The 15,145-nt window shown below is 45.9% G+C and overlaps 2 protein-coding genes and 1 pseudogene across 2 annotated transcripts; 2 read left to right on the plus strand and 1 right to left on the minus strand.

The window, feature by feature from the left end:
* Nucleotides 1-6,267: 6,267 nt before the first annotated feature.
* Nucleotides 6,268-7,106, minus strand: LOC125541247 (B12D protein). Its single transcript, XM_048704704.2, has 3 exons — nt 6,950-7,106; nt 6,788-6,876; nt 6,268-6,692 (listed from the first exon to the last, which is right to left on the minus strand). The coding sequence occupies exons 1-3, from the start codon at nt 6,971-6,973 to the stop codon at nt 6,539-6,541; spliced, it is 267 nt and encodes an 88-aa protein (XP_048560661.1). The 5' UTR covers nt 6,974-7,106; the 3' UTR covers nt 6,268-6,538.
* A 2,800-nt stretch (nt 7,107-9,906) lies between these two features.
* Nucleotides 9,907-13,791, plus strand: LOC125536244 (mitochondrial import inner membrane translocase subunit TIM17-2). The gene is made up of 2 exons (XM_048699429.2): nt 9,907-10,742; nt 13,470-13,791. The coding sequence occupies exon 1, from the start codon at nt 10,051-10,053 to the stop codon at nt 10,732-10,734; it is 684 nt and encodes a 227-aa protein (XP_048555386.1). The 5' UTR covers nt 9,907-10,050; the 3' UTR covers nt 10,735-10,742; nt 13,470-13,791.
* LOC125536243 (mitochondrial import inner membrane translocase subunit TIM17-3 pseudogene) lies at nt 10,749-13,462 on the plus strand (annotated as a pseudogene).
* Nucleotides 13,792-15,145: the final 1,354 nt, after the last annotated feature.

Below are 15,145 nucleotides of genomic sequence, written 5' to 3' on the forward strand. Positions count from 1 at the left end.
TGGGACACATCAAGATGAAGAAAACGAGGAAATACGTCAAGACGAACATCAACAACCTCCTTCTCCACCACGACAAGAGAACGACGACGTCAACAATGAAGAAGGCCAAGAAGAAGAACAAGATGAAGAAGATGCTCAACAAAGACCCAAGCAAAAGCTCTCACGAGTTCGAGCAAGAATTGCCAAAGATCATCCCGTCGAGCAAATTCTCAATGATATAAAAACCGGGAGAATCACTCGCTCAAAAACTCGTTTAGCTAACTTTTGTGAAAACTATTCATTCATCTCGAGCATTGAACCAATGAAGGTTGAAGAAGCATTGGAAGATCCGGACTGGATAAACGCTATGCATGAAGAGCTACATAATTTTGAGAGAAACCAAGTTTGGACATTGGTTGAGAAGCCCGACAACAACCACAACATCATTGGTACCAAATGGGTGTTTCGCAACAAGCAAGATGAAGATGGACAAGTGGTCCGCAACAAAGCACGTCTCGTCGCCCAAGGATACACACAAGTCGAAGGTATGGACTATGGTGATACATATGCTCCCGTTGCTAGACTTGACTCCATTCGCATCTTACTTGCCTATGCTAATCACCATAATATCACCTTGTACCAAATGGACATTAAAAGTGCTTTTCTAAATGGAGAAATAGAGGAGGAAGTTTATGTCAAACAGCCTCCCGGCTTTGTCAATCCTAAGAAACCAAATCATGTTTACAAACTTCACAAAGCTCTTTATGGTCTTAAACAAGCTCCTAGAGCATGGTATAAATGCTTGACGAAATTCCTTACTACAAGTGGTTTTGAAATTGGTAAAATTGACTATACTCTTTTCACTAAAAAGGTTAATGGAGAACTTTTTGTATGCCAAATTTATGTTGATGACATCGTATTTGGTTCAACTAACCCTCTCTTTAGTGAAAAGTTTGGAAAGCTAATGTCAGAGAAGTTTGAGATGTCTATGATGAGTGAACTCAAATTCTTTCTTGGATTGCAAGTCAAGCAAACTAAGGAAGGTACGTTTGTCTCTCAAACAAAGTACACCAAGGACTTATTCAAGAAGTTCAATATGCAAGAATGCAAAGGTATGTCTACACCCATGCCTACCAGTGGACATAATGATTTAACCAAAGATGGTGAACCAGTTGATCAAAAGGTTTATCGCTCGATGATTGGTTCATTGTTATACCTATGTGCTTCACGTCCCGATATTATGCTAAGTGTATGCATGTGTGCACGATATCAAGCTGCTCCTAAAGATTGTCATCTTAAGGCTGTGAAAAGGATAGTGAGATATTTAATCCATACACCAAATTTTGGCATTTGGTATCCTAAGAGGTCCTCTTTTGATCTTGTTGACTATTCCGACTCGGATTATGCCGGAGACAAGGTTGATAGAAAGTCCACTTCGGGTACTTGTCAATTTCTTGGTAGATCTCTTGTATCTTGGTCTTCCAAGAAACAAAACTCGGTATCTTTATCCACCGCCGAAGCTGAATACATTGCCGCTGGTTCATGTTGCGCTCAATTACTTTGGATGACTCAAACTCTTAAAGATTATGGAATTTATGTGAAACATGTTCCACTGCTTTGTGATAATGAAAGTGCTATCAAAATTGGTCATAATCCTGTACAATATTCTCGAACTAAGCATATTGAAGTTCGTCATCATTTCATTCGAGATCATGTTGCTAAGGGTGACATCAATCTTAAGCATGTTCGCACCAATAAGCAATTGGCGGATATATTCACTAAACCGCTTGATGAGAAAGTGTTTTGCAGGTTGAGAGGAGAATTGAACATCATTGATGCTTCGAATTTGGAGTAGAAACTCCATTGGATACATGCAAGACATGAGCTTATGATAATCCATGATGTATCTCTTATGATAACTATCTTATGTCTTGGATATATTTGCACCTTGCATGTTGTCTAACCCATGTAGATACTTGGTTGAATCTAATTCCATGAGATTGCTACTCACTCACATCTTGAGCAATCTCTACATCACCAAGACTCTACACCATGGTGGTTGAAGACAAGGAAGCACAAAACCATTCAAACATATCCTTTGACAAATTCTATGTTGAGCATCATGATTGTCAGTTTTGGATACACAAGTGCTCTTCCTTGCAAGAACTAACCCATGTAGGTAGATGAACTCAAACTCCAAGTGGTGCTCCCAACTCTTGATGAGCTACATCAACCTTGAGCACCCACACAAGTTCAACTACATGAGCAAGAACCACACCACCACCCAAGGTATGTTGTTCCATCTTAGAGAAGCTTTACTCCAAGACATGAGTCAAAGCAACTCAACAAGATGTGAATACATCAAGATGCTTAAACGAAAAATGGTAACCCCATTTTGAGCTTAAATGATGAGTATGACCTATGATCAAGTTTCCTCACTTGACTCCTAAGTCAATATACTCTAACATAGGTGACTATGTCACCGCCCAATTCTAGATGAAGTTCTCTTATGTCCCTTTTCTGAGTTATTGCATTTGTTCCTTGCATATTTATTTCCTTCTCTCTCACACTTCATCTAGAAACTTTCACTCTTTTCCTTTTTGCTCTTGTTCTGCATATTTCTGCATCAAATTTCTTACAAATCCTTCAGCTAATTCATTGCAAATCTTTGTAAGATCTTACTTGTCTAGTGAGCTGAGGTGACAAGTGTTTTTCTATGTGTAAACTCGGTTTCACCGACTTGCAAATTTCGGTCCAACCGAATCTTTTCGGTACCACCGAAATATGCCACTCGGTGCCACCGACTTTGCAATCAGAAAAACAGTTTGCCACTTGTTCTACATTTCTTTGGATCCAGCTCCACTCAATGAATCTTGTCCTCCACAAGCATCACAATTTTATCCTCTGCTTTGTGCTGAATCTCAAGGACCAAACCTATTTGGCGGATTCCAGGAAAAACCTTCTTGGAAATTGATGTCAAAGGGGGAGAGAGAGATCACATCAAAGCTTGTAGGAGAGAGATCACATCAAGGGAGAGAAACAGTCTCAAGGACCAAACCTACAAGAAAGAAAGTATTAAGGGGGAGAGAGAGACCTCAAGGGGGAGAGAAAGTCTCGAGGATCCCAGACGCTTGATGTTCAAGAGGAGAGATGCCACATGTCTTTTGAATTTAGTTCTATTCAGCTTTGACTTTCTGTTTCCTATCTTCTCCCAATATCCCATGTAAGATTCAGGGGGAGCAAGACACCTAAAGGAAAATAAATCAGCCAAATTCATTGCATATCTTTATTCGTGGGGACATGTTGAATCCAATGTGGTATCTTGTACTCACTCTTCACATGTCATCCCAGTCTTGGTATTCTTGTGGTTTCTTTTGTTTGCTCTGGCTAGTGGACGTACCTGTGTTATCTAACCTTGTTTGTGCAGGTTCATTCCATCCTAAGCCAACTCGAGACCACAAGGTAAGTATATGCATCAAAATCATGAGTATGAGGAATTCTTGCTTATGTACATACTGTTTGCAAGAAGGACTCATGAGCATGAAGGTATTTTTCTTGATAATCTTTTGCTCTGATGCATATGGCCAAGATACATGTAACACATTGCCTACTCTGTCATGTTTATGCTCTCACATGCCTCTATATTTCATATTTACATGAGTGCATACATGTAGGGGGAGCCTATGCTTGTTACATGTTCTTCCAAAGCTTTACTTGCTGTTCTTTATATCTTTATCACCTTTGATGTATGTTTCCATCAATTACCAAAAAGGGGGAGATTGAAAGCACAAGTGCTCCCTAGGTGGTTTTGATAATTGATGACAACATATCTCTTGTTGGACTAACACTTCTATCTAGCATGTTTCAGATAAGTTCAACAATGAAGTGGCATGGACTAAAGGTTGTGGGAACTCCTTAGATGCTAAGGACAAATGATTGGCTAAAGCTTCAAGCTCAAGACTCTTCATTCTATATTCTAGTGATCCAAGATCACATTGAGTCCATAGGAAAAGCCAATACTATCAAGGAGGGATGAGGTGTTGCTTAATGAGCCTCTTGCTTCATGTGCTTAATGATATGCTCCAAAACCCTCAACTACTTTCCCATATCCACATATGACCTAAACTCTAAGCCAAACTCGGTCCTACCGATTTTTCCTATCCGGCGCCACCGAGTTTCACTTGTCATAAGCCACTGCCAAACCCTAGCAATTCGGTTCTACCGATAAGGATCTCGGTCTCACCGAGATGGGATTACAAACTCTCTATTACCTATTGCAATATTCTCGGTCCCACCGAGATTGCAATGTAAACTCAGTGTTTCCCCTTTGTAACTTTTCGGTCTCACCAAGTTCCACTCGGTCTCACCGAAAGAGCAAATCGGTCCCACCGAGTTTGCCTGACCAACTCTCTGGTTAGCTAATTACCAAACTCGGTCTCACCGAGTTTGTGTAATCGGTCTCACCGAGATTACGTTATGCCCAAACCCTAACCGAATCGGTCCTACCGAGTTGCATGTCAGTCCCACCGAAATTCCTAACGGTCACTAGGTTTACCATTTCGGTCCGACCGAGTTTTCTGATTCGGTCCCACCAAGATTGGTAAATTGTGTGTAACGGTTGGATTTTGTGTGGAGGCTATATATACCCCTCCACCTCCTTCTCACTCGATGAGAGAGCCACCAGAACACACACACCATTTCTACTCATATGTTCTGAGAGAAAACCACCTACTCATGTGTTGAGATCAAGACATTCCATTCCTACCATATGAATCCTGATTTCTAGCCTTCCCAAGTTGCTTTCCACTCAAATCTTTTTTCCACCAAATCCAAATCCTATGAGAGAGAGTTGAGTGTTGGGGAGACTATCATTTGAAGCACAAGAGCAAGGAGTTCATTACCTACACACCATTTGTTACTTCTTGGAGAGTGGTGTCTCCTAGATTGGCTAGGTGTCACTTGGGAGCCTCCGACAAGATTGTGGAGTTGAACCAAGGAGTTTGTAAGGGCAAGGAGATCGCCTACTTCGTGAAGATCTACCGCTAGTGAGGCAAGTCCTTCGTGGGCGATGGCCATGGTGGGATAGACAAGGTTGTTTCTTCGTGGACCCTTTGTGGGTGGTTGCTTCTTCGTGGACCCTTCGTGGGTGGAGCTCTTCGTGGACTCGCGCAACCGTTGCCCTTGGGTGGAGCCCTGTGTGGACTCGGGCAACCGTTACCCTTCGTGGGTTGAAGTCTTCATCAACGTGGATGTAGGATAGCACCACCTATCCGAACCACGGGAAAAACATCCGTGTCTCCAATAGCGTTTGAATTCTCCAAACCCTTCCCTCTATATTCTTGCAAGTTGCATGCTTTACTTTCCGCTACCAATATACTCTTTGCTTGCTTGCTTGATATGTATTGTGTGTGCTGAAATTGTGCCTAAACTCCACTTAAATCGAAAAGGCTTAAAAAATTGCAACTTTAGCACAAAGTGTCTAATCACCCCTCTCTAGACACATCTACTTCTAGATCCTACACACCCAGACCAGGCATGACAGTCACCAGGCACCGCCATGGCCTGCTCACCACGCTGCGCTGACCACCACACCCACCTACGCCACCAGCCCCCAGTCGCGGCCGCAGGGACCGCCGGCCAAGGGAACGGGCCGCTGTCCGAAGGGAGCGGGATCTGGAGCTCCCCTGGGCAGAGCGGCGTCGGATCCTTGGAGACCCAGTTGCCCACGCCTCCGCCCCGCTCGCGCCGGCGCACTGCGCCACCATTGCCGGTGCGCGCCCCCGACCGCCCGCGAGTCCCCGTCGCCGGCCAGCGTCCAGCGCCGCCACGCCTGGAGAAGAGGAGGGAGAGCCGTCCCCGCCGGCGCCAGCGCCGAGGGCTTTGCCCAGGGACGCCCTCCGGCGGCGGCAGGAGGAGGAGGGGGGAGGCGAGGGTGGCTGTCGGCGACGGCTGGGGTTTCTCCCGAGCCGCCCGTGAGAGCGACACGGGAGGCGAGATCTCTCAGACTACGTTTGTCTGTGTACCGATGAGGAGGACAATGACTAGGCGGCGGTGGAAACGGCGTAGTGAAGGTAGTAGTAGTTTGCAATGTCGATTAGGGGCATTGTATATTTTGAAAATGCCGCTTAACGATATTTCAAGTCGTAAAATTATATGTAATAATACGACTTTTGGCCACTAACATATAGTAGTTGCTAATTATGTCTATCGCATTTGGTGACAATTATGAGCTGTTTGGCTGCAAAAGAAAATTGCTACTTGAATTGAAACTAAAATCAGGAGAGCAGATAAAAAAAATGCCGTTTGGTGATTTTGTATTTGCGCACAAGCCGACAGCCTTCAAATTCAAATTATTATGAAACGCAGTCCATATAGCCAGCGGACCACGATTCAAATTATGGCAACTCTTCTAGAGCTGCTCTTATATTTCCAACACACCATTTATTCACCTGAGGCGTGTCTAGGAGCACATATCCATGGCACGCCTCCACGCTAATGACACAATCACGAACCAACATATTCACACGCGACACACGTACACACACATGCAATGGACACATCACTTGGCGCTGAACCCAGAGAAGAAGCGGTTGATGGCGGGGAAGACCTCCGGGCGGTGCGCGCTGACGAAGCGGCGGAAGGCGTGCTGGCTGTACCTCTCGCCCTCCTCCTCGTTCTCCGGCACCGCGCTCTGCCGGTTGCTCTTGCTCACCCTGAACAAAGCAAGAGAGCAAAACGGTTAACCACATGCATGCATCGAAATTCGAAATGATCCGATCGATCGATCGGGGCGGCTTGGAGGCCTCACCTGACGTCCGGGTTGAGGAAGACGTTCCGGGTGAGCTGGAAGACGCACATCCCCGTCACCAGCGACATGGCGCCGATCAGCGGGTAAACCTGCACCACCACCAGGATCGTTAAGGCAAGATACAAAAATAACTCTGAAGTAATCGAACGGTCTTGCACGTACATCTGGCTTCAACCAACGGCCCATGTCGTCGTCGCCTGGCCTAGCGTTGCGCTCTGCGATGATCTAAACTCTGATGAAAGACGCTGCTGCTATCTTCTTTTCCCTCGTGTTCTTCTTCCCGGCCAATGGTTTGCCCGTTGTTTGTATGCAGAGATATATATACATACATACATGCCGTGCGTACGTGGGGCGGCGTCCAGCGAGGAGAGGGGGCTGCGACGACGCCTCGGACGACCGATTTCTGTGGGCGAGCGCGGGATCTATCGAGAAACCATGAGCGGCCTGCGGTTTTTGGAGCTCGTTCGTCAAAGGTTGAACAGTTCCCGTGTCAGGTCAGCCCGCCCGCCTCTCTCCCGCGGCCGATGCCAGGCCGGGTCAACGTTGCCGCACTGCCTATGCGTCGTCATCGTATCTCTTTCGTTTCGGTCGATGGGCACGTACGTACGTGCGTAGCATTTCCATAGTCAAAACTGGCGTCTTCCTCGCATTCGGTGGAGACGAGGATACAGATAGATACGCCTGGATCTCTGAAACCATGGGAGCAAATCTGGTTTTGAACATTAATGATACATTGATACGGCACTACGGCGTGGCGTGAAATTTACGTTGACTAGTAATAATGTACGTGCAATGCACGTTTATATTAGATAGAATATTAGTTGCACGTTATATTAGGTAAGATATATCTGTTGCACGGTGGTATTTGGTAAGATATCAATTATTTTTACATGGAAATGGTAGGATATTAATTACATGCCAGATTTCAAGGGATAGCGTTGAGTCAAAACATGTTTATAACCAATGCCAGTGGTGGGTAATTAGAGCGTTAAACGTGTTTGGTGCTCAACATTGGAGCGATTTGAACCGTTAGATAACATGATTTGATGGTCGGGATGGTTTGGATCTGCCTATTTGGGTCTTTTTATATTGGTATAAATGCGACCAAAAAAAAAAGACAGGAGGTGGAAACCCAATTTCTCTTTATTTTCGGACCCAGTTTCCCCCCAATCCAGAAGGTGGTGGAAACCACTCCACCACCTGTCTAGACATATAAGGACCCTTGGTGCCTTGGCCAAACCGACGTCCATTAAGAAGCTATCCACGAAGACGTGCTGGAGAAAGAGCTTTGAAAAACATTCTCACGAATAGCTTCCCTCTGGGCGTGTTAGATTGCCCACATGGTTATGACCGTTCGAGTAAATTCTTCACGTGTCATGGAGTCCATCAAGGAGAAGAGCCGTCGGTTTTGAAGAATTGCAATGTAGGTCAACGATCAATTCACCCCTAGTGCCCACACATATCTCGGCATCGCACAACTGATTAGCGAGTGCCCCATGAATCTCCCGCGCCACATAATTCGCAGGTCTTTATCGAAAAACATAATTCATGGGTAATACTTTTGGCCATGTGTCTTTAGCTAGAACATCTCGTGTTACAAGTGAATATTGTGCAAGCCTCCACAGAAACACCTTCGGCTTCGAAGGTACACACATTTTCATAAATTTCTCCAGTGGCCCACATCGCCGGTCGACGAGCTTAGCCTCCCCTCTAGCCGTTCCTCCCACCGTTGCTTTGTTTTCGCAAGCATCTGGTAAGCCGAACGCCCGGTGAAGATTACAATCTTCTCAAAATGCCATGCCCAGAAATCTTCACATAGCGGGGCGCTAATTGGGATCCCCTTATAATGCCCACGTCCATCAACAAAGAATATTGTCGAAGTCAGGAGCTCCTATTCGGTGCTAGGCAGCAAGGAAGCTCCCCGGCGCACACACACCAACGCTAGTGGGCCGATCCATGTAGATTGCACATTTATTTCCCCCGGTTCGCTAAATTGCATTTAAAAAACAAAAACAAAATGATAAAATTCGCAAAAAATTCATGAATCCAAATAAGTTCACGTATTTTGAAAATATTCATGAAATTAAAAAACGATTTGAAAAAAATCATCAAATTGGTAAAAAAGTTAATGGATTTGAAAAAAACATCAAATGTGAAAATTTTCATCATTACAAAAAGATCATTGAATTTGAAAATAGTTCACCAATTTTGAAAGGTTCATCGATTTGAAAAAAAAATCAAATTTGGAAAATTTCATCATTACAAAAAAGATCATTGAACTTGAAAATAGTTCACCAATTTTGAAAAGTTCAACGATTGGAAAAAAGGTCATCAAATTATTTAAAATGTTCATAAAAATTGGAAAATTTCCATCAATGTGAAAAAAGTTCATCAAATTTGTTTTTTACATTTTGAGGAAAAAATAAAGAAAAAAGGAAAAAGCATGAAAAATGTAACAAAAAAAGAAAGACAAAAAACCGGTCCAAAAAAAGCCCACAACAAAAGAAGAAGAAAAACGGCTGGAGAAACTATACAAAACAATAAAAGGAAATATATTATCATGACATGTCATTTGCTGGGTCGGTTAGTAAACATACGTTGGAGGTCGCCAGTTCGAATCCCAGCCACGCATGTTTTTAGCATATTAAACCAGAAAAAAAAGTGGAATGGGCCGTCCTAACAAGGGATAGGGGTGTGCGCCGGTTTGTCAAATGATCTACAACCGGCGCCTGAAGCGCTAAATAGGAAACGCCGTCGAAGTCTCCCTCCATTCCAATGTGCCGACTAAGACATGTCAATAAAATTAGGTAGCCTTTACAAGATTATGGGCCTCTATATTAGGGGAGAAAAAAAATCTACTTATAGACGCAACACTTTTATATAATAAGTACAGTGTACCCGGCCCAAACAGCGAGATTCCATTGGACCCAAAATACGGAGGAGCCTCGCAAGTTCGTGACACACACCGGACAAGAAAAAACGGTGCCGGGCCGCCGCCCCTAAAATATCTCCGGGCCTCGCAAGGCGAGCTGCGGGAGCACGCAGACGAATGGGCCTCTGACAGCGGACCCCACCCGACGGGAACACGTAAACCACAAGATCCAGCCACGGCTAAAAAGCTCCCCCTCCCCCACGTTTCGACGGAGCTCCCTTCCATCTCTCCCCCACCCCTTTCTTCTTCCTCCCCACGCCAGCCGCCGCCCGGGACCTAGGGTTTCCTCGCCGCCGCCGCCCCCGCCGCCGAATCGCCGCAGGAGGAGGAGATGGGCACGCCGGAGACCTCGCGGGAGCCGTGCCCGGACCGCATCCTGGACGACGTGGGCGGCGCGTTCGGGATGGGGGCGGTGGGCGGCTCCATCTTCCATTTCCTCAAGGGCACCTACAACTCGCCCAACGGCGAGCGCCTGCTCGGCGGGGCCCAGCAGGTGCGCCTCAACGCGCCGCGCGTCGGCGGGAGCTTCGCCGTCTGGGGCGGCCTCTTCTCCGCCTTCGACTGCACCATGGTCTTCGTGCGCCAGAAGGAGGACCCCTGGAACTCCATCATCGCCGGCGCCGCCACGGGCGGCTTCCTCTCCATGCGCCAGGGCCCCGGCGCCGCCGGCCGCTCCGCGCTCATGGGCGGCTGCCTCCTCGCGCTCATCGAGGGCGCCGGCCTCATGCTCAACCGCGTCCTCGCCGCGCCGCAGAACCTCCCGCCGCTCCCCACCGACGATCCCAACCTGGCCGCCGCGATGGCGGGGGGAGGCGCCGGCGGCTTCCCAGGCATGCCCCAGCCACCCGTGCCCCCCGTGGAGGTCGGGAGCTCCAGCGGCGGGGGTAGTTGGTTCGGCGGCCTCTTCGGCAAGAAGGAGGAGGAGAAGAAGCCCAGCGGCGGCGGCGGCAAGTCGGAGATATTAGAGAGCTTTGACACGCCCAGCACTCCGATACCATCGTTCGACTACAAGTGAGAAAAAAGGTGCGGTTTTTCTCTCCGATCTGTATTTTGGATTCAGTTTCAGATGTTTTCTCAGTTCGATCCGGTTTCTCTCTTAGCTTATTTATTACTTGGTGTTGAGGCCGTCCGCGGTTAGGAGTCCATGTCGTGTACATCAAGAAGCCTTATTACCTCCTTATATATCAGGGACGATCGACCGTGTTATATATACTCTCGTTCTGAACCCCGGGAAGATTTTAGTTCACCACAACGCATCGAATCTTCAGATAGGGTTACGCAGCTAATACTATGTCGGCTCCTGTCTCCGAGAGAGATCTCTTCGAGAGAGAACCGTGCCCAGGCCGCATCATTGATGATGCAGGCAGTGCTTTCGCCATGGGTGCTGTCGGTGGTTCTGTCTATCACTTTCTCAAGGGCCTTCGTAACTCGCCCAATGGTGCGCGAATTACTGGCGGCATGCAGGCCGCTCGCATGAACGCCCCTCAACTCGGGGGGAGCTTTGCTGTGTGGGGCACCCTCTTTTCCACCTTCCACTGCACCTCGGCCTACGTGCGCCGGAAGGAGGACCCCTGGAACTCCATCATAGGTGGCGCCGCCACTGGAGGGGTTCTCTCCATGCGGCAGGGCATCAAAGCTTCTGGCCGCTCGGCACTCGCGGGCGGCTTTTTCCTCGCCCTCATAGAGGGCGCCGGCCTCATGGCCAACCGATTCGCACCGCAGATGCTCCCGCCGCTCCCTGCTGATGATCCCAACATGGCCGCCGCTATCTCGACGGGAGGAGGTGGCTTCCCAGGCCTGCCTCAGCCTGTCGTGTCCCCTGCAGAGGTCCCGAGCTCAAGCAGTGGGGGTAGCTGGTTTGGCGGCCTCTTTGGCAAGAAGGAGGAGAAGAAGCCCAGCGGCAGTACTGGCATGTCGGAGATATTAGAGAGCTTCGAGACGCCCAGCCCTCCGATACCATCGTTTGAGTACAAGTGAAGGAAGGTGCGGTGTTTGTTTGACTGCTCTGATCTGTATTTTGGATTTAATTCAGAAAGGGTGTTGTTTTTAAGTTCGATCCACTCCTTGTTTCTGATACTTTACCCGACGAGGTGGCAATGATTTATTGAGGTGTCTGTTCTAAATGATTCTGCCGCTGAGTTTTTCTTGCTAATGCAACATGCCACTTTATTTACTTGTCCATGCCGTATAATCAAGAAGCTTTATTAGCTTCCAATTACAGAATTCAATTACAGAACATGATTGATTGTCGTATATAGCTGCTGTGGTTTTATTTCATCACTCTGAGCTCCGAGGAAGCTTTTGTGGTTAATTATATTCCGCTGAGTTCTACCTCCTACTTCCACTTAAAGCACTAAATCTTCAGGTAGGGTCACACGACAGATACTATGTGTACCTTTCACCATGGGTTGTGTGACCCTACCTGAAGATAATTAACGGACCCATGCCCAGACCATATTTTTGATGATGCAGCGCCATGGGTTGTGGGAGGTTCTGCCTTCCATTTTCTCAAGGCTGCATGTCCTCTAGACTGTAAAATAGCTTTATGTGATCTACGAGTAGTTCAGTTCAGTACGTAGGTTTGTGGACTTTCAATGTTAGTTTATTAGTGGTGAGTTGTTCTATGGCTGTCCCTTTATAAGCTGGTTGTTCTTCTGGCCAATGAAACATCTCAAAATAAAGCATTTGCATGTATCAAAATTATTTTAGAGCTTGTTATGTTCTGTATGGACATGAGAATAAATCTGTCAAGAATATTAGGCCTGGTTTGCTTTTATCATGTTGTCCTACTCCATTTGAGAACTCATAAATCTGTGTTTCGTTGTGATAGGGAACATGGTAAATATTCCTTTTTTATCTAGTCCTGGTTATGGATGGGCTGCATTGGCCATTTACTTGGACTGAATTATTTCTTCTGACAGACAGAAGAAAAAAATGTTCTATCTGGCTTACAAAATTGACATTCCTGTTGACGTGAATGCAGTTTTCTTAACCAATATCTTGCTACATGCTTACCTTTTTATATGATGTTAGGGACTGATTGTGCCTCTTAGCATCTGAAATCATGTCCCGAACATGCCCCTCGACTGCCTAGCCTAACTTGTTATTTGTTAATAAGATATATAAATTCCATATTGTACTTACTGGGTCAATAAAATCTTATGCAAGTAGCAGATACGGCTCCCATGGATTTGAAGATATAAAGTAGATTTTGGTTTCAAGCTGTTTCGATGCAAATATGGAAGTACTACACATGATTTTAGCTTATTTTTTCCCAGTTATCAGGGATCGGTTATTTCAGTGCAGTGTTTTCACAATTCTTTATCCATGGTCCTTGTTCTTCAACTGTACATTTAGGATGCCACCTTGGAACTTAAAAAGAAACAAGCTGCTGTAAGGTCAAGTGCCCCAGGAATGCCTGAGTCATGCACCTCTGTATGCTCATGTGTCTATATTGCTCAAGTTCCGTTGGACGTTTTACTAGTGAATGACTCTAATTATATATGGAACTAAGAGAAGGTCTCCATCGTTTTGTCTAATCTATCGAGATGTATGTTAGACAATATCCGTCATATGCTTTTTAGTTCCGTGCTCTCTGTTTGATGTGATGTTAAACTATGGCGTGCTTTTGTTGCGCAGCGTGCAGGTTCATGTGGTTTGGTTATTATGTTGTTGCGCCGATTTAGCTCGGTTTTTCCATGCTTGCATGCTCCATGAGTGTGTGTGACAATTTGTTCCTACTTCCTGCAGGTAGCTGATGGCGCCGCCGATGCGCAGCGGCGCTCGACCCACAGGTAGTAGTCTGAAGCTGGGAGTGCAATCTACTTCATCTTGGAGGAGAGGTAGACGAAGTGACGCTTGCGCAGCTCAACTTCTAGTACTGTTATCTATGGGCCGACCAGTCGCTGGGAAAAGGTTTTGTATTATTAGTCTATTGTACGCGAGCTTTTTAAACTTTGCATGTTCTTGTTGTTGCCGTGGTAGCGACGGTAATAATGCCTATAGCGTCATATGGTGCAGATGTACTGCTGCGCTTGAAAAGCCTTCAATTAAAATTACGCCTCTGTCTGTCTGTCTTGCTTCTGGTGTGACATCAGGGTTCTTCTTCTGCCTTCCCGTTTCGATGTCTGCAGTAGTAAGCACATTGCTTACCGATGGTTTGGTACCAACATGGTGAGCTAACCAGTTTTGTGGAACTGCTGATGTGCCCTAGGCCCTAGCCGACGGATCGGTCCGAGTGGTGGTTCGGTCGGATTCTTCGGTCGCGCTTTCCAGCCTATGGTCATCTGGCTCGTGAGATCGGGAGGTTATCTATAATGAGGCAGTTCGTTCCCTGAAGTTCTCAATTCTGCATATAGGGCATCCACTGAACTCCTTTCAAGTCAGCCGCTATCCATGTTGTCAGATCTGCATATAGGAACATCACATGCAGTGAAATCCTGGTTGTTGAAAATCCTATAATTTCTCTCCCTACGATGTGCCACGGTGCCACCACAAAGCCATCATTGGCCCGTTGCCCTGCATCCAATGATCATGCCAGAAAAAGTCCCCTTGCCATCTCCAAGGTGAGTGAATAACAGTGGAAGCTTTGAACATCACACACACATCCTTACCCACACACTAACATGATCAACACCAGTCCAATGGAAGGCACGCCTAAGCTTTTCAATCTTCTGGTTTATAATCCGTTTGGGCGTGTCAATACATATGAGTCGGAAGATCGTCATTGCCGAGGTCACAAAACGGACCAGAGTTAGGCGGCCAACAGAGTTAATCCATTTAGCCTTCCACAACAAGCCAACTCGTTAATTAGTTGATTGTCAAAAAAACTCGTTAATTAGTTTATCCAACAGCTCCTGAAAAGCACCCCATTTCAGTTATCACACAACGACATACCTAAATAGGTGCTCCAATTTCCCTCAAAAAAAAAAAGGTGCTCCATTCGGTCCCTTTTACTCTGCGTATTAGATTTGTGTAAGTCATACTTTGCAGAGTTTGACCAAATTTATATTAAAAATATATCAATATATACAATACCAAATATATATACTATAAAATTAAATCTCATGATGAATCTAACAGTGTTGATTTGGCAGTGTGAATGTTGATACTTATTTCTATAAATTTGGTCAAAGTAGAAACAACTTTGAACAAACTTATACTCCCTTCGTTCCTAAATACTTGTCTTTCTAGGCATTTCAACAAGTGACTACATATGGAGCAAAATGAGTGAATCTACACTCTAAAATATGTCTACATACATCCGTATGTAGTAGTCATTTAAAATGTCTAAAAAGACAAATATTTAGGAACGGAGAGAGTATATGCAAACTAAAAAGTATCGGAGGGAGTACATGAAAAGCTCGCGGTTTGGCAGCCAAGCCCTGCCTGGATATCAGATAGATCGAAATCTTCACATCTTGAGT

Source organism: Triticum urartu, chromosome 2A, assembly GCF_056163025.1.
Source record: "Triticum urartu cultivar PI428250 chromosome 2A, HENAU_Tu73, whole genome shotgun sequence".
In the NCBI taxonomy this organism is placed as follows: domain Eukaryota; kingdom Viridiplantae; phylum Streptophyta; class Magnoliopsida; order Poales; family Poaceae; genus Triticum; species Triticum urartu.